The 25,401-nt window shown below is 37.3% G+C and overlaps 1 protein-coding gene, 1 long non-coding RNA gene and 1 pseudogene across 2 annotated transcripts; 1 reads left to right on the top strand and 2 right to left on the bottom strand.

Annotated features, from left to right (window-relative positions):
* Positions 1-3,441: 3,441 nt before the first annotated feature.
* Positions 3,442-4,426, bottom strand: LOC146927494 (uncharacterized; annotated as a pseudogene).
* Positions 4,427-5,931: 1,505 nt separating this feature from the next.
* Positions 5,932-8,242, top strand: LOC146927493 (uncharacterized). The gene is made up of 2 exons (XR_015008199.1): positions 5,932-6,305; positions 7,892-8,242. It is a non-coding gene; the product is annotated as an uncharacterized LOC146927493 (long non-coding RNA).
* An 8,243-nt stretch (positions 8,243-16,485) lies between these two features.
* On the bottom strand, positions 16,486-25,401 carry LOC146927492 (uncharacterized). Its single transcript, XM_085707087.1, has 2 exons — positions 24,484-25,401; positions 16,486-16,623 (listed from the first exon to the last, which is right to left on the bottom strand). The coding sequence occupies exons 1-2, from the start codon at positions 25,399-25,401 to the stop codon at positions 16,486-16,488; spliced, it is 1,056 nt and encodes a 351-aa protein (XP_085563213.1).

The following is a 25,401-nucleotide window of genomic DNA, read 5'->3' as shown; positions in this document are numbered from 1 at the left end:
TGAGTCCTATGTATGATAAGACGCGAAGTGTTTAGTGTATTCTCTTCGCACACGAATTAGAATGACCATGCAAGCATGTTAAGCCGTGAATAGATAAGCTAATCCCTTAACTATGAATGAGTATGACTATGTAGGTAGATTACCGCTAAACGGGTAGATCACGGACCCGTGATAAACGAGCAAGTATGTATAGGTATAACCTTTTATGTATGTTTGATTAAGACTATGATGTATGTGAGTTTATCACAATAGGGTCGTTTAAGGATCCGTGGTAAATGAGTATGTAAGACGTAGGTGTCGTGAGAACGGGATAAGCTTTGCAAGGGGGCCCGCACATCACTGAGGGAGTCCGATGTGCCTTAGCTAGGTTTTTCATCGGTCATGTATGGGATTGTACTTGGGGTTACTCCACCCGGGACTCTCCGTAAAATAAACTTAGATAATATGTTTGATCAACACTAACATCTATGTATGAATGATTATGATTATGATATGATGTGAGACACGCATAAGTTTATGAGATAGAGCAAGTTATGATGTTAAACCGAAGACTATCTTAGGTTTCCCTAATCGTCCGGTATAGGAATCATGTCATGAATAAGCATGTAACGTCTTGATGCGTTTAACGTATCTTGAGTTAGCGGTCTTACGTTCCCATCAATCGCCATGACACGTATGATGTAAGCAATACCTATGACAAGTTAAGATGAACCTATGACGGAACTAGTATGCACGACCGTCTAGGCAAGCATGACCACACACGTATAATCAACCGTCAGGTTGTATTGTAGACACGTGGTGACCGTAGGTTTCCCCCGAGGTTACCTATAGCCTAGGATTAGGTGGAACTCATTGATACATTATTTGTTTCAGATAAACAGGTTGGTATAGCAAGCTAGTAGCCGAATGAATATTCAGCAAGTGTTCGTTGGTACCCGCTGCAGGAGGATATGGATTTCAAGGACGCATTTATTATGTTTTAGACAAGTTATGTTATAATGGTATTGTACGAACGCATATTGTTGTATAAGATATTCTTTCAATGTATTTAAGTTTTAAAATTTAATGTATCCAATACTAAAGATAACGAACATGCTAAACTTTCTAGATACGTTTAGTATGGGCGTTACAGTTTAATTAGGGTTTAAATCATGGTGTGGTAAAGTATAGAAAAATACTAACATAACAATTAACATACTCATATTCGTCATCGATCGTTAGTCAGCTGGGGTCAATTAACATACTTACAATTAATATCTATATAAATTAGACTAAAAAATTAAAAACATTATGAATATTAATTCGATCTTTATGGAAACATGGAGAAGGAAAATATTTTAATGTTAATATTTTATAAGACTATAAGATATCAATTTATCTAATAATGACTAGAGTTACTTATCCATCATGGGTCATATGTGTCGGCCGTCCATGTTAGTATTTGTTGGTAGTGATAACCTATGTGTACATAAACATAATCTATAAAAAATAAATAATAAGATACATTTTATTTCATTTTTTAAGTTTTTATGAATTAAAAATAATAATAATAATAATAATAATAATAATAATAATAATAATAATAATAATAATAATAATAATAATAATAATAATAATAATAATAATAATAATAATAAAGCAATTGTTAGAGACAGATTTAGAGACGGAGATATCTAGAGACTACTTTCGAGACGGATTTTGGAGACGGATGTAGGGACCAATGTTATCTGAGACGGACAACAATTTTTCCATCTCTAAATTCCATCTCTGAACAACTTTTGTTGGCGCTCACCTGGCAAAGTAGCTCATTAGAGACGGATTTAGGGACGGAAAGCCAGCGACAGAAAGTTTCGTCTCTAAAATATGTCTCATCATAATCCGTCTCCAAATTACAAATTTCCGTCTCAATTTCCGTCTCTGCTAGAGACGAAGCGTTTCCATCTCTAAATTCCGTCGGTATATCAACTTTTTCTAGTAGTCGAACAACAGAAAAAGCAAAAAGCAGTCCAGAATCTATTCAAAATTCTCCTATTCTTTTTGTATATAGTATAGATAATACATGTCTCGCCAATCTGAGGAAGATTGTATATTTAGTTTTGATTTGAAAAGTGATAGATATGAGTGGTAGTACTCCCTATACACAAACACCAGCAGAATGTTAATTGTTGAGTGAATAATCATTTAATATAATTTCACGTAGGCATTTAAATGCTGCATGAAAAGAAGAAGGGGCTAATATATAATGTACAAGACTCAAACAGTGATGATTTGGATTTCCCTCATAAGAAGTATATTCATATGAATTGAAAATAAGTGTTAAGTTTGCTATACGAAATGTGTCAAAGTGAATTGATTCCACACTTGAAAATCTTGGTTTACCTGCATCCAAAATTGATTGGTTACTTCCCTACCAATTACGGTAAAAATCATTTACAAAGTAGAAACAAAACTTTTATATGTAAAATTAAGCTAATTCTATGATGCCAATTAAAATAGTGATGTGCCATATACACTTTTTTTTTTCCACAATGAATCAATAATCCAGAGACATATTGTTCCAATGGTGGAAACAAATTTGTGAGTGGTAAATTTGTGAGTGGTACAACACATATTGCTCTAATGTCGAAGTTAATTAAATTAAGTGGTTGGAAACCTAGCTTGACATTTGAGCAATTGAATGGCTATAAATAGGATTGTGACAAAAATACCAAAAAATCAAATTGGAAAAACTGGATTGTGAATGATATGTTCATAAATTCAACCAAGTTCGGTTTTGATTAATTTGTGAACTATCCGTCACAATTTAATTTTCTTCGATGCGGTTTGAGTATCTTGTTGACGGTTGAGGAATCATTAAGCCCTTACATATGTTTTTTTTTTACGCTATCACAAACTTGTTTTGCCAGGGTTATTGTTTCTTTCTACTTGTTAGATCAATATCTATCGTAACATACTAGTAAAAGATTTTTTTCCTGATGATCGTTAAGACACTTTGTGTTGATGGCTTGTGAGAACTCAATTCCAAGATAATACAATAGAGGATTCTAATTTGCTTAAACATTGGCTTTCATCAAGTTAGCTTATTGTGTTCCTATTTCTTGAATAACTTTCAATTGGATTTTCAAGAACATGATTTTGAGATAGGGTAGCTTCCATACTTGAGAATCTATGCAAGATCAATATTTTCAGTAACACCAGTTCATTAGTAACTACAAAAAGAAGATCATATTGACTTCTTTGTCTTCCTTCAACAAATATTCTTCTACCATTTGAATCCTCCTGCAGAAACCAAGAAAAAAGGTCAATAAATTTTAGGAGACTATGGATTATATAAATTATATGATCAGTTGATTCACGCATAACATCCATATATAGGAGTTATAATAAAATAGTAAATGCATATTTGTAGGTTACAAGTAATTTCAGAACAACTTGCAAATTTCAATCTTTCGAATAACAGTGGCGAAGGTATCCATGCTCTCTCAGTTGTGTGCAGTTTTCTACCACAAGTTTCAATCCGTCCTCAGTGACATCATTACAATAGCTCAAATCCAACACCTCCAAGTTGGGGAAAATGGAAGTAAACAGCATGATGTTTTCATCTCCCAACAGCTTACAGTGAGCCAAACAAAGAGACTTTAGTTGAGGTCTTCCAACAAAATCCCTCAAAGAATTAGAATTCTCGAAACTCTTTTTTCCCAATAGACGTGCATTCCATTTTGATCTCACTAAGTGAAGGACAGTTTCTAACTAGGTAAAACAACGATAACTCGGTGAGAAAAGTACATTCACTAAGGTTTATAGACACCAGATCACCGAGAAGCAAAGACAACTTCGCCACTAGTCGATCGTTCAAAAAACAAGTGTGCCTAAGATCCAAATGTTGTATACTTCGACACTTAGATAAGAGAGAGTGAATTCCATGAAAGAAATTAGAGGGCCTCTTGATCAAAGGGTCACCAAGATCGAGTTCTTTGAGCAAAGGGAAACAATCGGCAATGAGTAACATGTCATACTTATCAATAAAATTTTTGGAACAGGTTAGAGAGACCAAAGTTGTATTGTTTTGGGATAAAGCTCGCAACCCATATACGGGAATGGTACATCGGTAGGGGAGTTTGAGGGATGTGATGTTCAATGTTGGAAAACAAGAGATTTGGATGAGAAGAGCATCGAGGTCACATTTGTAGTCCGAGAATTCTAAGGATGTGAGGTTGGTGAACCTTTTGAAGAGGCGACCAAGAATAGGTCGTGTTTCATCGTAGATGGTGAGTAAGAATCGGAGACCGTTGGTGATAGAGAGTAACTGTTTGTTGACGAGGGATAGAGAATTTAAGTAGCGACGTCTGTCTTCCTTGACGAAGGATTTTAAGATGAGTTCCCAACATTCGTCGGGTAAATATGAACCTGTTGAATCTGAAACCATCATCGAATGTAGAGATTTGAGAGAAGAAGTTCTATTCCTTTTCATTGGATGGACACGCAGTGAATGGTGTGTGTGTTTCCGGTGTCGAAAGCAACAAACCTTCCGGTGACGAGTTAGGGTTTTGTGGAGAAGGGAAAGATGACGATGAATCTTGATGATTTGAAGTGAAAATTGCGGTGAAGTGAAAACTGATGAAACTCGTTAACCTTAGAAACCTATTACGCTTATTGTGATTGCTCTCAAAAGAAAAAATCTATTTAAATTGATTTGTGCTTTCATATCATTGGCCCAGCTGTTTGTGAATATTAGTGTAATTGCTCTTTTGCCCTCTACGTTGTTGTGAAGACCTAAATTTATGGGAAGATAATTTTGGATGGTGTAACACCCACACTAGACGTATCTAGAAAGTCTAGCACGTGCGTTATCTTTAGTATTGGATACATTAAAATTTACAACAATAAAACTTCAAATGAATGTTTATACAACAACATGCGTTCGTACAAGAGATTACATCTTAAACTTTCCTAAAACATAATGTATACATCCTTGAAGATCCACATCATCCGGCATCGGGTACGAACCAACACTTGTCGCAGCATCCATTCGACTACTAGCTTGCAACCATCCTGATATCTGAAACAAAAAGGATTGGGATGAGACATAATGTCTCAGTGAGTTCCACCTAACCCTAGGCTATAGGCAACCTCAGGGGAAAACCTATCGTCGCCACGTGTCTACAATACAACCTGACGGTTGATTATACGTGTGTGGAGTCTTGCTTCCCTAGACGGTAGAGCATGCTAGACCCGTCATAGGCTTATCTTACTTGTTATAGGCTTCTCATCTTACACGTGTCATGGCGGTTAAGGGGAAACTAAAACCGCAATGCCAAGATACGAATTACGCATCAATGCCTTCACTTGCTAAAGTCATGACACAACTCTAAACCGAACGATTAGGGGAAACCTATGATCGTCGTCGGTATAACTCTCTGAACTTGCTTATTTTCTTACTTGAATATGTTGCATCTAACAACATATCATCTCTTGCCACAAAAGTGACTCTTTCTAGCTTGCTAGCTCTTGACTTTCTACTTACTTATTCTTTCTAGTTATTGACAGTCTATGCCAAGGCTCTATGGCACAACACACATAAATGTATGATAAATATGCATAGTCAGCTTCATTGATTATGTTAGCGTGTAACAAACAATTATCTTGAATTCATTTTATGGATTAGTCCCGAGTGGAGTAACCCCGGAAGATAATCCCTTACTACCGGTGAAATGCTTAGCAAGAGCGCACCGGACTCCCTTAGTGAACATGCGGGTCCCTTACGGCTTACCCTGTTCCCCTTGGAGAACCTTTTGTACCCAACCTTGGATGGAATACAAAAGACACGTCACTTTAGCTTAGTGAAATGCGGCTCCCTTGCGGCTTAACCATTCCCCTTAGGGAACCCCTTGAATCTGTAACGCCCCATTTTTGTTCTAATATTTTAGTAGATGTGTGAGTATTTTTATATAATTTTATTTGTTATATCTATATGTGATTTTATGTGAAATATATGATTTATGTAGTTGTATATTATTTAAATGAATATGACTTTATTATTTGTGGAAATATTAGGAGAAATAAAAATAGGAGTAAAATATTAATATCTTGGTTAATGGGAGTTAATTAGTAATTATGTTAGTTTAAGGGAGTTAAGAAAAATAAAGGAGAGGTTATGTTATTGGGAAATAGAATAGAGAGAAGTCAGAAACATTTTTCACGTACAAAAGAAAAACATAAGTTTTTGGGAGAAGAAGAGAAAACCTAGAAGAGGCAAAGAGAAGAGGAGGATCGATTCTGTAAGCTTTTGATTCATCTAAACTAAGGTAAGGGTGGGATTCCTTTCACTAATAATATGTATAATTCTGATTTTTGATGATTGTGGTGTTTTGGTATTAGGGTTAGAAAGTTTTAGGTTAATTGCTATATTATGATGAATTGTGTTGTTGATGCATGTTTCTATGTTATTTGATTGCTATATTGCCTAATTGAACCTGAAACTTCTGTTGAAACGTATTTTGGGTAATCAAGGATTGAAAATTGGGACTTTCGATTGAAACGTCGGTGTCTGAATGTTCTACAGACAAGTGATTATGGGAGGTTGGGAAATCGATTTTTTTGAGTGGTGGAAAAATTGAATGTTTCTGTAGATTATGATAGAGGGAAATGTCAGGAGCGTGTAGGCGAAAACGGCACTGAAATCCGCTTAACGGTTTGAATTTTATGCGCGAAACGGTGAAACCGAAAAAAATGGGACTGCACAGAGCTGCAGCGCAGGTGGCTACTGCCATCCCACGCCTGGGCGCAGCTTTCCACGCCTGGGCGCAGCAAGGCAGCCCCTCATGGGTGACTGCTTGTTGTGTTTTCGTTGCGTGCTGTCAGAACTTCGATTGTCGCGTTCTTGTGTTTTTTTCACCCCTTTCCGTGTTGAATTAGCTTTCGGTGTAAACATAAAAGTTGTAGATATTTGAGTTAGCTTTCTAATGGTTTTAGTTTGACATGAAAATGATTCATAGTTTTTGAGTTATGATAAAAATAGTCCAGGTGGGTCTTCAGAAAAATTTAAGAAAACTTAGCATAACTATTCCCAAGTTAGTCCAAAACTTATGGTTGGTTTCCCAACTTCAAACTGAAGTGTTAGGGACTTAGTTGAGATGTTTTATGAGCATTTGGATTATGTGATATTGATCAAAACTTAATTGCTTTTGAAGGATGTTTTGAACCTTGAGATGAATGTAATTGATTTTATATATATGCTATGTTGTTGTCCTCCGTTGTTGACGTTGTTGTATCATCTAATGTCGAAGTTGGGGAGTGTGTCATAATTGTTGTAGGCACATATGTCGTTGTTGTAGTCGTTGTTGGAGTTGTATGTTGATATACACAAGTTGAGTCCATTTGCATACTCACATCTGTTGGGGGCTCATGCCCTGGAATGTTTATCATTCACCCGTTGGGGGCTTATGCCCTGGAATGTTTATCATTCACCTGTTGGGGGCTTATGCCCTGGGATGCTTTAACCATCCAATTTGTTGGGGGCTTATGCCCTGGAATGCTTAGCATTCAACGCGCGTAGATTGGTACCACCTGCATGATGCATTAGTTGTTGTTGTCGTAGCATTGTCGAGTTGTTGTTGTCGTTGTAGCATTGTCGAGTTGTTGTCGTTGTCGCATTGTCGAGTTGTCGGTGTCGTTGTGGATAACGTTGTTGTTGTTGTTGTTGTTGTTGATGTACCTTGTTGCTGAAAATAATTATGTCGTTGCTTATGTGTTTATTCATATACATTATTAATGATGTCTATTGTGATATGCTTGTTGTTTTCATTAATTTGATGAATTATATATTATTATTATTGGATAAGTTTCTCACCCCTTCTGCGTATATGTTGCCTCGACCGTGGGTAATGTGCAGGTACTGATGACTTGTAGGTTTGGTCGGCTCAGTGTCTAGGGCTCTGATACATACTAGGATGGGGAAATCGTTGCGAATGTCTTCTCATTTCTTTTATGTATCACATATTTTGGAAAAGACTTGCTATTAGAGTTTATCGTTGTTGAAAATAAAGTTGAATTATGTTGGGGCCTTTGTGCCAAGATTTTCATTGATGTTGAATTTTGGTTGAAATTATATTTTTAAAGAATTATTCCGCTGCAGTTTATTAAGATATTCTAAATGTTGGATTTAAATAAATAGATATTTTCTATTTATGAAATTTTGAAAAGTAGTGTGACACTCCGTTGTGTGATTACTCTGATTTAATAATTAATATTTCGTTGTTGGGAGAACGGGGTGTTACAATTGGTATCAGAGCAGGTCGGTCCGTCCGGCCAATTAGTAGAGTCGTGTCGAGCCTAGTAGTGTTGTGTGACAATTTTGTATTGTCCTTGTTGTCCTGTTTGTTGTTTGTTGTGTAACCTTTTGTATGGACTGGTTGGAGTACAACCATGTCCATATTAATTGTTTTAGGAAGACGGTGTACTTTTCTTCTGCTGAAGAAGAGAGTGGGGCAGAATTTTTATCTACCAAGCAGCTGAAGCAGTTAGAACATGATGGAGACTTGATGTTTTCCTTGATGGCGTATCTGTCTGTAGAGAACCAGTCGATAATTGATAGATTGCCCGTTGTGAATGAATTTCCTGAAGTTTTTCCTGATGAGATTCCAGATGTGCCACCAGAGAGGGAGGTTGAATTTTCGATTGATCTTGTGCCGGGTACGAAGCTTGTGTCGATGGCTCCTTACCGTATGTCAGCTTCAGAGTTGGTAGAGTTGAAGAAACAGTTAGAAGGCTTGCTTGATAAGAAGTTTATAAGACCAAGTGTGTCACCTTGGGGAGCGCCTGTGTTGCTAGTTAAGAAGAAGGATGGTAGCATGAGATTGTGCATAGATTACCGTCAGCTGAATAAAGTGACGATAAAGAATAGGTATCCACTTCCGAGAATTGACGACTTGATGGATCAATTAATGGGTGCTCGAGTGTTTAGCAAGATTGACTTGAGGTCAGGTTATCATCAGATTAAGGTGAAGGATGAAGATATGCAGAAGACGGCCTTTAGGACACGGTATGGACACTATGAATATAAAGTGATGCCTTTCGGTGTTACTAATGCGCCTGGTGTGTTCATGGAGTATATGAACAGAATTTTTCATGCTTTTCTGGATAAGTTTGTTGTTGTATTTATTGATGATATCTTGATTTATTCTAAGACTGAAGAAGAGCATGCAGAACATTTGAAGATTGTTTTACAGGTGCTGAAAGAAAAGAAGTTGTATGCAAAACTGTCAAAGTGCGAGTTCTGGTTAAGTGAAGTAAGTTTCCTTGGCCATATTATTTCTGGTAGTGGTATTGCAGTTGACCCGTCGAAAGTTGAAGCGGTATCGTAATGGGAGACTCCTAAGTCAGTTACGGAGATCAGAAGTTTTCTTGGTTTGGCTGGTTATTACAGAAGATTTATCGAAGGATTTTCGAAGTTGGCACTTCCATTGACTCAGTTGACCTGTAAAGGTAAAGCTTTTGTGTGGGATGCTCAGTGTGAGAGTAATTTCAATGAGTTGAAGCGAAGATTGACGACGACTCCAATTTTGATTTTACCAGAGCCAGATAAACCTTTTGTTGTATATTGTGATGCGTCCAAGTTGGGCTTGGGTGGCGTGCTGATGCAAGATGGCAAGGTAGTGGCTTATGCTTCGAGACAATTGAGAATACATGAGAAGAATTATCCTACACATGATTTAGAGTTGGCTGCTGTGGTTTTTGTGTTGAAAATTTGGAGACACTATTTGTACGGTTCCAGATTTGAAGTGTTTAGTGATCATAAGAGTCTGAAATATTTATTTGATCAAAAAGAGTTGAATATGAGGCAGAGAAGGTGGCTAGAGTTGTTGAAGGATTATGATTTTGGCTTGAATTACCATCCGGGTAAAGCTAATGTGGTTGCAGATGCCTTGAGTAGGAAAACATTGCACATGTCGGCTATGATGGTGAAAGAATTTGAATTGCTGGAACAGTTTAGAGACTTAAGCCTTGTTTGTGAATTGGCACCTCAGAGTGTGCAGTTGGGTATGTTGAAAATTAATAATGATTTCTTGAAGAGTATCAAAGAAGCCCAGGAGGTTGATGTGAAATTTGTAGACTTAATGGTTGCCAGTAATCAGACTGCAGATGGTGATTTTCAGGTTGATGATCAAGGAGTGTTGAGATTCCGAGGCAGGATTTGTATCCCTGATAATAATGAATTGAAAAAGTTGATTTTAGAAGAAAGTCACAGAAGTAGCTTGAGTATCCATCCGGGAGCTACAAAGATGTACCACGACTTGAAGAAACTGTTTTGGTGGTCTGGGTTGAAGCGAGATGTCGCACAATTTGTATATGCTTGTTTGACTTGTCAGAAATCGAAAGTTGAACATCAGAAGCCAGCTGGTTTGTTGACACCATTAGATGTGCCGGAATGGAAATGGGATAGCATCTCCATGGATTTTGTGACGAGTTTGCCAAACACTCAAAGAGGGCATGATGCCATTTGGGTCGTTGTCGATAGATTGACGAAGTCGGCACATTTTATTCCTATTAATATCACTTATTCAGTAGCTCAGTTGGCGGAGATTTATATTCATAATATTGTGAAGTTGCATGGTGTCCCGTCGAGTATTGTGTCGGATAGAGATCCGAGGTTCACTTCGAGATTTTGGAAAAGCTTGCAAGAAGCTTTGGGCTCTCAGTTAAAGTTGAGTTCGGCTTATCATCCGCAAACAGACGGTCAGTCAGAAAGAACGATTCAATCATTAGAAGACTTGTTGAGGGTGTGTGTACTTGAGCAAGGTGGAGCTTGGGACAGTCACCTACCATTGATAGAGTTCACGTACAACAATAGTTACCATTCAAGTATTGGTATGGCACCTTTCGAAGCTTTATATGGTCGAAGGTGTAGGACTCCTTTATGTTGGTTTGAGTCGGGCGAAAGTATCGTGTTGGGACCTGAAATAGTTCAGCAGACTACGGAGAAGGTCAAGATGATAAGAGAGCATATGAAAGCGTCGCAGAGTCGACAGAAGAGCTATCATGACAAGCGTAGGAAGGACCTTGAGTTTCAAGAGGGTGACCATGTGTTCTTGAGAGTCACTCCTATGACCGGTGTGGGTCGTGCTTTGAAGTCCAAGAAGTTGACTCCAAAGTTTATTGGTCCTTATCAGATATCTGAGAGAATTGGTACGGTGGCTTATAGAGTTGGTTTGCCACCACATCTTTCGAACTTGCATGATGTGTTTCATGTGTCGCAACTTCGGAAGTATATAGCGGATCCTTCACATATTATTCCTATAGATGATGTGCAAGTTAGAGACAATCTTACGGTGGAGACTTTACCTTTGAGGATTGATGATCGCAAGGTGAAGACGTTGAGAGGTAAAGAGATACCTCTAGTGAGAGTTGTTTGGGGAGGAGCAACTGGTGAAAGCCTTACTTGGGAGTTGGAGAGTAAGATGCAAGAATCATATCCTGAGTTGTTTGCTTGAGGTAATATTTCGAGGACGAAATTCTCTAAGTTGGGGAGAGTTGTAACGCCCCATTTTTGTTCTAATATTTTAGTAGATGTGTGAGTATTTTTATATAATTTTATTTGTTATATCTATATGTGATTTTATGTGAAATATATGATTTATGTAGTTGTATATTATTTAAATGAATATGACTTTATTATTTGTGGAAATATTAGGAGAAATAAAAATAGGAGTAAAATATTAATATCTTGGTTAATGGGAGTTAATTAGTAATTATGTTAGTTTAAGGGAGTTAAGAAAAATAAAGGAGAGGTTATGTTATTGGGAAATAGAATAGAGAGAAGTCAGAAACATTTTTCACGTACAAAAGAAAAACATAAGTTTTTGGGAGAAGAAGAGAAAACCTAGAAGAGGCAAAGAGAAGAGGAGGATCGATTCTGTAAGCTTTTGATTCATCTAAACTAAGGTAAGGGTGGGATTCCTTTCACTAATAATATGTATAATTCTGATTTTTGATGATTGTGGTGTTTTGGTATTAGGGTTAGAAAGTTTTAGGTTAATTGCTATATTATGATGAATTGTGTTGTTGATGCATGTTTCTATGTTATTTGATTGCTATATTGCCTAATTGAACCTGAAACTTCTGTTGAAACGTATTTTGGGTAATCAAGGATTGAAAATTGGGACTTTCGATTGAAACGTCGGTGTCTGAATGTTCTACAGACAAGTGATTATGGGAGGTTGGGAAATCGATTTTTTTGAGTGGTGGAAAAATTGAATGTTTCTGTAGATTATGATAGAGGGAAATGTCAGGAGCGTGTAGGCGAAAACGGCACTGAAATCCGCTTAACGGTTTGAATTTTATGCGCGAAACGGTGAAACCGAAAAAAATGGGACTGCACAGAGCTGCAGCGCAGGTGGCTACTGCCATCCCACGCCTGGGCGCAGCTTTCCACGCCTGGGCGCAGCAAGGCAGCCCCTCATGGGTGACTGCTTGTTGTGTTTTCGTTGCGTGCTGTCAGAACTTCGATTGTCGCGTTCTTGTGTTTTTTTCACCCCTTTCCGTGTTGAATTAGCTTTCGGTGTAAACATAAAAGTTGTAGATATTTGAGTTAGCTTTCTAATGGTTTTAGTTTGACATGAAAATGATTCATAGTTTTTGAGTTATGATAAAAATAGTCCAGGTGGGTCTTCAGAAAAATTTAAGAAAACTTAGCATAACTATTCCCAAGTTAGTCCAAAACTTATGGTTGGTTTCCCAACTTCAAACTGAAGTGTTAGGGACTTAGTTGAGATGTTTTATGAGCATTTGGATTATGTGATATTGATCAAAACTTAATTGCTTTTGAAGGATGTTTTGAACCTTGAGATGAATGTAATTGATTTTATATATATGCTATGTTGTTGTCCTCCGTTGTTGACGTTGTTGTATCATCTAATGTCGAAGTTGGGGAGTGTGTCATAATTGTTGTAGGCACATATGTCGTTGTTGTAGTCGTTGTTGGAGTTGTATGTTGATATACACAAGTTGAGTCCATTTGCATACTCACATCTGTTGGGGGCTCATGCCCTGGAATGTTTATCATTCACCCGTTGGGGGCTTATGCCCTGGAATGTTTATCATTCACCTGTTGGGGGCTTATGCCCTGGGATGCTTTAACCATCCAATTTGTTGGGGGCTTATGCCCTGGAATGCTTAGCATTCAACGCGCGTAGATTGGTACCACCTGCATGATGCATTAGTTGTTGTTGTCGTAGCATTGTCGAGTTGTTGTTGTCGTTGTAGCATTGTCGAGTTGTTGTCGTTGTCGCATTGTCGAGTTGTCGGTGTCGTTGTGGATAACGTTGTTGTTGTTGTTGTTGTTGTTGATGTACCTTGTTGCTGAAAATAATTATGTCGTTGCTTATGTGTTTATTCATATACATTATTAATGATGTCTATTGTGATATGCTTGTTGTTTTCATTAATTTGATGAATTATATATTATTATTATTGGATAAGTTTCTCACCCCTTCTGCGTATATGTTGCCTCGACCGTGGGTAATGTGCAGGTACTGATGACTTGTAGGTTTGGTCGGCTCAGTGTCTAGGGCTCTGATACATACTAGGATGGGGAAATCGTTGCGAATGTCTTCTCATTTCTTTTATGTATCACATATTTTGGAAAAGACTTGCTATTAGAGTTTATCGTTGTTGAAAATAAAGTTGAATTATGTTGGGGCCTTTGTGCCAAGATTTTCATTGATGTTGAATTTTGGTTGAAATTATATTTTTAAAGAATTATTCCGCTGCAGTTTATTAAGATATTCTAAATGTTGGATTTAAATAAATAGATATTTTCTATTTATGAAATTTTGAAAAGTAGTGTGACACTCCGTTGTGTGATTACTCTGATTTAATAATTAATATTTCGTTGTTGGGAGAACGGGGTGTTACAGAATCCAATTTGGATAACAAGAGACATGACACTCTTTCTTACTTTCTTATAAGCCTTAGTCTTATGCATGAGAAATAAACTTAAACATGTTATCTCTCTTACCTCGGACCCTTAAACGATCCCACTAGAGGTAAGCTTAATGCTTGCTTAACTTACTTTGTGAACATATATAAATCGATTCACATCTTACCATACTCGTATGGCACTTAACTTCTATGCGAAGAGATTACACTTCACGTCTTAATATTCTAGAGTTTGATACTTTACTTACTAGTTCTCAACAACTATGTCGAGGCTTTAGATTTCCCTCTTCTTAATGGTTGACTTGCTACCCGTTTATTGACATAACTTCTCTCATATGCCATGCCTTACTAACATGCTTAATACTTGCTCATTTATCATAAGAAATCTTGCTTACAATGATCATTATTTAGGACCTTGGTTTGAGGGGTTTACTTCTATAAAAAGACTGCACAAAGGATCCGGAACGGAAAACACCGAATCTCCCAGAACGAGCAAGCAGTACCAGAAGGCACCACTTACTCGCCACTGCGAGTTGCCTTACTCGCCATTGCGAGTTACATTACTCGCCACTGCGAGTTGGTTGCGAGCAAACCTCCAGAACTGTCATTTTGCTCGCCATGGCGAGTAATAGCTTGCTGTGGCGAGTTATGACAGCCCAGAACTTGTGAAAATGGTATTTCAAGCCCAAAAACCTCAAATCAAGTGTCTCTAAGCATATTGGTACTTATTTGATCATAGAATACATGTAAAACATTCATATGGCAAGTATTAACACATTTAGTAAACATGACAAGGAAAGGGGTAACTAAACTAATACATAAGCCTTAACATTTTCATAACTTTCATAATAATCTATCATGGCATAAACATGAATCCCAAAGGGTGGGAAAACTATCTAAGGAACTCACCTAAAAGATTACACTTGATTCCCACAAGCTTCCAAGCATCAACTTCACTTCATGCCTCAAAACCCTAGCTTTGGTCCTTATTGCTTTCTTGTTCAAACCAACTCACTCTTGTTGTTCTCTTGCAATCCATATCATCTTTATCATTGCTAGTTCATCTCAAATCCATCCGAAAGCTCTATTCAACAAATCCTAGTTCTTGATTGACCAACATCCAAGGCCTTAGCTCACCAATCAATCTTCAAATCATCTTTCTCTTTGTTTCTTAACCATGAAGAACCCATAACTTGCACAAGATCATGCTTCAATCCCAACTTGACCAAAACCCTAACCTTAATCTCTTCTTAGGTGAGGAAATAGAGAACCCAAACAAGACCAAGCTTCCATAAACTTAAGAGACCAAGAGAAGCAAGAATCTAGAAGTTACCATGGAAGGAAAAAGTTTGGAAAGGATTGGTGTTGAGAGGGAAGAGATCGATGGAGAGGAGGGAGGAGAAGAGAGAGCAAAAACTCTTTCTCTAACTTAGAAAGAGAAAGAGATAAGAAGAATAAGATATTTTGGCCAAACACCAAATAAATATCCTTCCTCCTGTGAAATTACCAAATTGCCCTTGCCTTAAACGTGTTATATCCATCTCTGATACTTACTCCGTAATAAGCTGATACTACGTAATAATATTCTCCATTAACCTTTCTTTCAAAATAAGTTCTCTGGGACGATCGACTGATACAGTTCTGATACTGACAGGCGGGATATTACACTCTACCCCCCTTAAAGAAATTTCGTCCTCGAAATTTAGAGACCACCTACTAATTCTCATAACAGATTCTGACCAAGCCCACTCTAAAGATCTCGAAGTATACTTTCTTCGTTAGAACACGTAACTTAACTTCTTTCTTTATCCTCATTAAAACGAATAAAATCTCTCAATCTTATTATCTTTCTTAAATCACTGAGCTATCTCAAAACATCGCGTTTGAACCACATCTTTACTGCATGCAACTTGGTCATCTTGTATCCACAACTTAGTTACTTGGCATATACCATTAATTTGAATAACCTTCATTAACTAAAACACTCGGGATCTACCCTGCAGTGCTCCTTTGCATCAAAACATCTTATCATGTACACATCTTACCATGCATACATAACCTTTCTCACTGTACTTCGAGTCTCAAGCCTCTTACTTACGTTACTTACCTTAAAGATGCTACAAATCTCTTGTCTTTTCTCAGAGTCTTAAAGAGAACTTACAATCTCATTACACCCGAACTCATGGGTAACTCAATAACATTCAATAACTTGCCAAGTCCATTTGCACAGGTACTTGAACACTCTTGGCGAAAGTTACGTGCATCCCAAATACTAATGGCCTCACACGAACGTTGCCGTCTCTTTATAAAATCTCATCTCTATAGCATATGCACGCCTTTTAATACCGCTCCTTGTTAATTAATAACGATACTTGTTCTAGTATTTTGCTTCTAGAATTCTAAACTTTGGTACATAGGTTCTTGGAACAAACAATTACTTGATTGAAAGAAAATCTCATTTTGAAACCAAGTTTGTAATGGTACCTCAGAACCAGAGGACGAGTCTCTCAATTTTTATTAAAAAGGTTTTACAACTCGCCCCAAACTTGACTATAGCAAGTCGGTCCTGAAGTCTGTACGTCTTAGGTGAGCTTGTTCACTTAAAACGTATCTCATCGGTCTCAACAATGAGAAATATTTTAATTTCTGGAGTAAACATCGTTCCAAGTTCCTTAATACCCCTTTCAGCTTTTAAAGTTTTAAAATCATGTCTTAAAATTTTTCAAGCAAGCATCGTTATCTTTCAACAAGTATGGTACACGAGGATATATACTTCCTGCTTAACTCATGAACCGTATCCTTACGGAATAAAACTCTTGAGCTTCAGAAGCAAATGCTTCCCCAATCCTTTCTTTTCTCACCTGTATATCTCAGGTACACTTCTCTAAATACTTAAATCACATAAGATCCTTGACCATGACTCATTTCTTTGCTCCGAGTACACGGAACCTGATTCCTTAGTGAGACATATTTCTCTTAACATAGTACATACTTTTCCTGAACACATTCAACCTTACCAAGTGGACAAACCGATTACTTCACTAGCGATATCTCTACTCTTCCTTATCATATTGAAAACTCCTTGCTCATTTCTAGATACTTCTCACTAAATTTGCATTACTATCTCAAACATTCTTCACAAAGATTTTTATTATTAAATCCACACTCCATGACTACCAATTGATTTTCGTTGCACTACTCTGATTTCCACCGGTTAGCTTAAACCAATATTCTATTCCGTTGTGACGAGTGAAACACCACAATCCTGTTTACCTCATGATTTCTATCTTCTTGAACTATTTCAAAATCTCCCATGATGTAACCTTTCTCTAATCTTTACCACTGGTTTTGGTAAGACCAACTCACGATAAACTTATCGTATACTCTTATACTTTTCTTGGGAATAGACCTTATGATCTTACTGGTTGTTCTTACCTTCCGATATACTCATTATTCTGAAACTTATTTCCGAGCAACTTTGACTTAAAGAGCTTATCTTGATTCTTGGTGTACCTCCTTGCTACTACATACTTGCTATTCTCATGAGTCGTCTTCACGACTTCTCATGGTGGACTCCTCTTTCTCTCGACATATCTTCCTCGAACATTTAACCTTGTATCTTAGTATTCTCGCATACTATATTCTGCTTAATTGTTCCTATGCTTGCTCATTGGTTTTTTTTTTAAAGGAAACTTCATAAACTAGCACACGGGTCATTGACGTTGACGATTTTCCACTAAATAATATTTATACTGAATCTAGGTCCCAGTCGTCACTCTAAAATCATAGAACGAGTCGATAACACATATGTGCCATCAAATCTTAGTTCTAGTGAGTTTAGCCCACTTTACGTGAGTCGTAACAATCTGGTACCTGCAAAATTTTCTTTTGAATTTCGAAAATGTCAACTTCTATCACCCATATGCATATATCTTTCTAAAATCATATAAACTTTACGCTTTAACATCGTAACGAGCCTTAGCAAGTCAATTAAACAAAACATAGATTCGGGGGATACTTTTAGTTCCACAAAATGAGAACCTTGCGCGTTCATGTAACTCTCCGCCACTTAACTTCTTACTTCATGTCTTCACATCCGTGACGTCCAATCATATTACCGGAACCTCTATATTCTTGGTCTAAGCTCATTCTTGACTCCTGACGCATTAACTTCCAAGGTTACCTCAAGCCGAATCAATTTCATTAATGGTTGCCCATGCCTTTTTCCTTGGAAACCTTAGAGTGTGATATGTGTTTATTACTTGACGTCATAAAAGATTTTCGTAGCACAAAAGGATTATGAAAACAACCCTCCAATAGTCAAAGAAACCCTGGAGATGAAATAACGGTTTTCGAAAAATATGAAATCTCATTCCAGGTTTGCTATTGGCGAGTTTCTTTAGTTCAATTATCCGAAAGGTATACTTTACATACAATTATCATTTCTCAAGTAATCCAATGCACATCAGTCACTCCTACCTTCATAAAATACTTTATCATCTATGCATGGCAAGCATCTTCCTAATTTGATACAATTTTCGGTACGTTGGAAATTAATGCATTAGTCCTGATGACATAAAATTCCCGCTTAATTTATTAGCTTCTTCCTCTACAAGTAGCTTTCCTCTCTGCATGTTGCTTGACACAATCTTCCGAACGCTAGAACCTTGTCCACTCTGAGCACACAAGCTCTTAATTTCCATCACATAACTACTTCTTGGGAGCTCACTAACTCCGTCAACATACGTCGACTTCTCCTTATCTTAAAGCCTTGCGCTTACGTCTCAGGGTCAATTCCTTTCTACCTACGACTTTTGCCGAAGCTTCAGGTCATGCTTAGTCATATACAACTTCTTCACTTATGGGTACACGAATTATCCTTAACATCTTCAGAACATTCCTTCTCTTCCCTATCTTACATTCCTGGAGGATCCATACTTCTACTACTTAGTTCACCGACCACCTTTTGGCACGATCAACTCTTACTAATGCTCATTCTGAGTTCTCACTTCTGAGTTCACACTTTTCAGTGCATCTTCATCACATACTTCGTCCCTCCAGGGTCCTATTCAGCTCTCAGGCATCCGTTCTAATCGTCGAATGCTAGATTGAGTTGATCAAGCTCAACTAACAACAACAACTAGAACATTTACCCGGAACCCAATGGTCCCACTACCTTTGTTGTAACTTAATGACCCAAGGCACGATCTGAATCGACCTGCTCTGATACCAAATGTAACACCCACACTAGACGTATCTAGAAAGTCTAGCACGTGCGTTATCTTTAGTATTGGATACATTAAAATTTACAACAATAAAACTTCAAATGAATGTTTATACAACAACATGCGTTCGTACAAGAGATTACGTCTTAAACTTTCCTAAAACATAATGTATACATCCTTGAAGATCCACATCATCCGGCATCGGGTACGAACCAACACTTGTCGCAGCATCCATTCGACTACTAGCTTGCAACCATCCTGATATCTGAAACAAAAAGGATTGGGATGAGACATAATGTCTCAGTGAGTTCCACCTAACCCTAGGCTATAGGCAACCTCAGGGGAAAACCTATCGTCGCCACGTGTCTACAATACAACCTGACGGTTGATTATATGTGTGTGGAGTCTTGCTTCCCTAGACGGTAGTGCATGCTAGACCCGTCATAGGCTTATCTTACTTGTTATAGGCTTCTCATCTTACACGTGTCATGGCGGTTAAGGGGAAACTAAAACCACAATGCCAAGATACGAATTACGCATCAATGCCTTCACTTGCTAAAGTCATGACACAACTCTAAACCGGACGATTAGGGGAAACCTATGATCGTCGTCGGTATAACTCTCTGAACTTGCTTATTTTCTTACTTGAATATGTTGCATCTAACAACATATCATCTCTTGCCACAAAAGTGACTCTTTCTAGCTTGCTAGCTCTTGACTTTCTACTTACTTATTCTTTCTAGTTCTTGACAGTCTATGCCAAGGCTCTATGACACAACACACATAAATGTATGATAAATATGCATAGTCAGCTTCATTGATTATGTTAGCGTGTAACAAACAATTATCTTGAATTCATTTTATGGATTAGTCCCGAGTGGAGTAACCCCGGAAGATAATCCCTTACTACCGGTGAAATGCTTAGCAAGAGCGCACCGGACTCCCTTAGTGAACATGCGGGTCCCTTACGGCTTACCCCGTTCCCCTTGGAGAACCTTTTGTACCCAACCTTGGATGGAATACAAAAGACACGTCACTTTAGCTTAGTGAAATGCGGCTCCCTTGCGGCTTAACCATTCCCCTTAGGGAACCCCTTGAATCCAATTTGGATAACAAGAGACATGACACTCTTTCTTACTTTCTTATAAGCCTTAGTCTTATGCATGAGAAATAAACTTAAACATGCTATCTCTCTTACCTCGGACCCTTAAACGATCCCACTAGAGGTAAGCTTAATGCTTGCTTAACTTACTTTGTGAACATATATAAATCGATTCACATCTTACCATACTCGTATGGCACTTAACTTCTATGCGAAGAGATTACACTTCACGTCTTAATATTCTAAAGTTTGATACTTAACTTACTAGTTCTCAACAACTATGTCGAGGCTTTAGATTTCCCTCTTCTTAATGGTTGACTTGCTACCCGTTTCTTGACATAACTTCTCTCATATGCCATGCCTTACTAACATGCTTAATACTTGCTCATTTATCATAAGAAATCTTGCTTACAATGATCATTATTTAGGACCTTGGTTTGAGGGGTTTACTTCTATAAAAAGACTGCACAAAGGATCCGGAACGGAAAACACCGAATCTGCCAGAACGAGCAAGCAGTACCAGAAGGCACCACTTACTCGCCACTGCGAGTTGCCTTACTCGCCATTGCGAGTTACATTACTCGCCATTGCGAGTTGGTTGCGAGCAAACCTCCAGAACTGCCATTTTGCTCGCCATGGCGAGTAATAGCTTGATGTGGCGAGTTATGACAGTCCAGAACTTGTGAAAATGGTATTTTAAGCCCAAAAACCTCAAACCAAGTGTCTCTAAGCATATTGGTACTTATTTGATCATAGAATACATGTAAAACATTCATATGGCAAGTATTAACACATTTAGTAAACATGACAAGGAAAGGGGCAACTAAACTAATACATAAGCCTTAACATTTTCATAACTTTCATAATAATCTATCATGGCATAAACATGAATCCCAAGGGTGGGAAAACTATCTAAGGAACTCACCTAAAAGATTACACTTGATTCCCACAAGCTTCCAAGCATCAACTTCACTTCATGCCTCAAAACCCTAGCTTTGGTCCTTATTGCTTTCTTGTTCAAACCAACTCACTCTTGTTGTTCTCTTGCAATCCATATCATCTTTATCATTGCTAGTTCATCTCAAATCCATCCGAAAGCTCTATTCAACAAATCCTAGTTCTTGATTGACCAACATCCAAGGCCTTAGCTCACCAATCAATCTTCAAATCATCTTTCTCTTTGTTTCTTAACCATGAAGAACCCATAACTTGCACAAGATCATGCTTCAATCCCAACTTGACCAAAACCCTAACCTTAATCTCTTCTTAAGTGAGGAAATAGAGAACCCAAACAAGACCAAGCTTCCATAAACTTAAGAGACCAAGAGAAGCAAGAATCTAGAAGTTACCATGGAAGGAAAAAGTTTGGAAAGGACTGGTGTTGAGAGGGAAGAGATCGATGGAGAGGAGGGAGGAGAAGAGAGAGCAAAAACTCTTTCTCTAACTTAGAAAGAGAAAGAGATATGAAGAATAAGATATTTTGGCCAAACACCAAATAAATATCCTTCCTCCTGTGAAATTACCAAATTGCCCTTGCCTTAAACGTGTTATATCCATCTCTGATACTTACTCCGTAATAAGCTGATACTACGTAATAATATTCTCCATTAACCTTTCTTTCAAAATAAGTTCTCTGGGACGATCGACTGATACAGTTCTGATACTGACAGGCGGGAAAAGACTTTCAAAATCTTTTATCCCTAAAGTTACAATTAAATGAAAACATTAATCTTTTAAAAGGAAACCAGTGAATAATACTTAGGCTTAATAGCAGTTTTTGCCCCCTAACTTTCACGAAGTTGCGATTTTGGCCCCCTAAGAAAAAAAAACTACAAAATCGCCCCTTAAGTTTTGCATTTGTGACAGTTTTGGTCCCCAAAGCCAATTTTGACTCGGTCTACGCTGATGTGGCACCTTAAGTGAGGTGCCACGTGTTATTTTTTTATACCAAAAATTGGCCTTGAGGGGCCAAAACTGCTACAGATGCAAAACTTAAGGGGCGGTTTTGTAGTTTTTTTTCTTAGGGGGCCAAAATCGCAACTTCGTGAAAGTTAGGGGGCAAAAACTGCTATTAAGCCTAAGTATTATTCACTGATTTCCTTTTAAAAGATTAATGTTTTCATTTAATTGTAACTTTAGGGATAAAAGATTTTGAAAGTCTTTTCACGTGTAGTCTTTTCACAGATGATTTTCAAGAAATAGTTGTGAAAAGACTTTCAAAATCTTCTGGACAAGGAATTTTTGAATTTAAAAATGAATTAGATCTCATATGTAAGCTCAAACATACAAATCTGGTTGTCACTGCATTCATGAACAAGAGAGAATATTAATCTATCAGTATATGCTGTTAATACCAAAAATAAAATATTTGGTCGAAGTCATGATTATATTTCGACAAGTCAGATGAGTTATTTCGACATGCTGCAAAGTGCAAAGAGATACCGCGATTTCGACCAAGAACATACAGACTTCGACATACTGCAATTTCGACTAAAGACAAGGAAAAATAATTTGAAGTTGCAATTGGAGCGCATGGCAGGAAACAAGGTTGAAGTGCATGAAAGTTATTTTCTAGTGTCTTGTAATTATGTCAAGTGTAGGGTTCTAAGTATAGGAAGTTATTGGTAGTTTTTCATGTAAGGGGTTCGTTTCTTGATTTCTGAAACTCTAATACCCCCGCCGCGGAGCAAATGGGTTCACGAGTGGATAGATTGACAGATTCCATCCACCATTTTATTTCCTTTAATTCAATCGCTTTATTACTGCTTTATTTTTCCTTTTCTTTACTTCATTATGCACTTTTCCTTTCATTTTCTTTCTTCTTCTTTTGAATGCTCATTTGAGTGTTATTTCTTTTAAGTTGTCATTTGATAACTTGTTTCATTAAAGTTGTTGGAAGCAAATCTAACACTAATAAGAACGATTTAATTTGTTTTCGACAAACATGTAAGGAAAGGGAACATAAATCGCTATACCCAAATGAACCCCAAAAAGGACTTTAATTCAGTCCTTAACTATTTTTGGATAATATGGTTTGTATTACCAAAAATCAGTGTAAACAATGCCCAACTAAAGCTTGAACTTCTTTTTATTTGGTGAGAATTCCTACAATCTGTTAAAATTAGAAATGCTAAAATCATTCTACCTTTTGGTCTATATATCTGTTAAACATTAGGGTTGTTTAATATATAACATATACTCCCTCCGTTCCTTTTTAAGTGTCACTTTTGGAGAAAATTTTTGTTCCTATTTAACTGTCACTTTCAAAGTTCAATGCAACAATAAATGTTGTTTTACCAACATTACCCTTAGTTATTTATTGTGGAGAGAGAAATATATGAAATAAGATATTAAATGACTAAGGCTATTATAGTAAAAGTATAGATTATTGTATAAAAAAAAAGTAACATTTATTGAGTGTCTTGGTTTGTGTAAAATATTAAAAAGTGACACTTAAAAAGGAACGGAGGTAGTAGTTTTTTTTTGGGGGGGAGGGTATATAGATTCTACTAGGAGAAAGCTGCTAGATTGGAATAAGCGCTTTAGCATAATTGAAGGAATCGCTCAAAGATTACTATATCTTCATAAGTACTCAAGACTCAGAATTATCCATAGAGATTTGAAGCCTAATAACATACTCCTTGATGAAAGCATGAACCCGAAAAATTCTGATTTTGGTGTAGCAAGAATGTTTATGAAACAGGAATTCGAGGCAAATACCGACAGAATTGTTGGGACATATAGTGAGTTTCCTGTTTTTTTTCAAGCTTTCAATTCTGAAAACTAAATTAGTCTTTTTATACGATGAGCATATTTTATTGTCTCCGGAGTATGCCATGGAAGGAGTTTTTTCTAAGAAGTCTGATGTGTATAGCTTTGGGGTGTTACTCCTTGAACATGATTTTAACAAAAAGTCAGCTAGCTTCTTTGTCTTCCTAATTCATCAAATATTCTTCTACCATTTGAATCCTCCTGCAAAAACCAAAGAAAAAAGTCAATAAATTTTAGGAGACAATAAATTATATATATGATCAATTGATTCACATCCATATATAGGAGTTATAATAAAATAGTGAATGCATATTTGTAGGTTGACAAGTAATTTCTCAGATACTTGAATTTCAAAACAACAACTTACAAATTTCAATCTTTCGAATAACAGTGGCGAAGCTCTCTCAGATTTGTGAAGTTTTCTACCAGTTTTAATCCGTCCTCTGTGACTTCATTACAATAGCTCAAATCCAGCACCTCCAAGTTGGGGAAAATGTAAGTAAACAACATGATGCTATCATCTCCCAGCAACTCACAGTGAGCCAAACAAAGAGACGTTACTTGAGGTCTTGCAACAAAATCCTCCAAAGAAATAGAATCCTCTACATTTACTCCAATAAACGTGTATTCCATTTTGATTTCACTAAGTGAAGGACAGTTTCTAACGAGTGAAAGCAAGGATAACTCGGTGAGAAACGTACATTCCCTAAGGTTTATAGACACCAGATCACCAAGAAGCAAAGACAACTTGGTTACTCCTTGATCTCTCAAAAACCAAGTGTCAGTAAGATCCAAATGCTGTATACTTCGACAGTTATATAAGAGATAGTAAATTCCATCAAACAAGTCACTGGGCCTGTTGAGCAAAGGGTGGCCAAGATTGAGTTCTTTGAGTAAAGGGAAACAATCGGCAATGAGTAACAGGTCATACTCATCAACAAAATTGTTGGAACAGGTCAGAGAGACCAGAGTTGTGATGTTTTGGGAGAAAGCTCGCAACCCATATGTGGGAATTCTTTCGGGGAGTTTGAGGGATGTGATGTTCAATGATGGAAAACAAGAGATTTGGATGAGAAGAGCGTCCAGGTCACATCTGTAGTGCGAGATGTCAAGGGATGTGAGGTTGGTGAACCTTTTGAAGATACGACCAAGGAAAGGGGGTGTTTCATCGTAGACTGTGAGTGAGTATCGGAGACAGTCTGTGATAGAGAGTAACTGTTTGTTGACGAGGGATAGAGAATTTAAGTAGCGACGTCTGTCTTCCTTGACGAAGGATTTTAAGATGCGTTCCCAACACTCATCAGGTAAATATGAACCTGAAACAATCATCTGTTGTGGAGATTTGAGAGAAGTTCTGTTCCTTTTCAT

Source organism: Medicago sativa, chromosome 4, assembly GCF_051527215.1.
Source record: "Medicago sativa cultivar Bolivia chromosome 4, Bolivia_mono, whole genome shotgun sequence".
NCBI lineage: Eukaryota > Viridiplantae > Streptophyta > Magnoliopsida > Fabales > Fabaceae > Medicago > Medicago sativa.
Note: the sequence above shows the minus strand (reverse complement) of the source record. Positions and strands in the feature narration are given on the sequence as shown.

What these genes read in the sequence shown, in the direction of transcription:
- LOC146927492 (XM_085707087.1), bottom strand. Translation starts at nt 25,401, where the DNA reads ATGAAAAGGAACAGAACTTCTCTCAAATCTCCACAACAGATGATTGTT. An exon ending in ATTTGAGCTATTGTAATGAA is followed by an intron (nt 16,624 to 24,483) that starts GTCACAGAGGAC and finishes AAACTTTAAAAG; the next exon opens with CTGAAAGGGGTATTAAGGAA.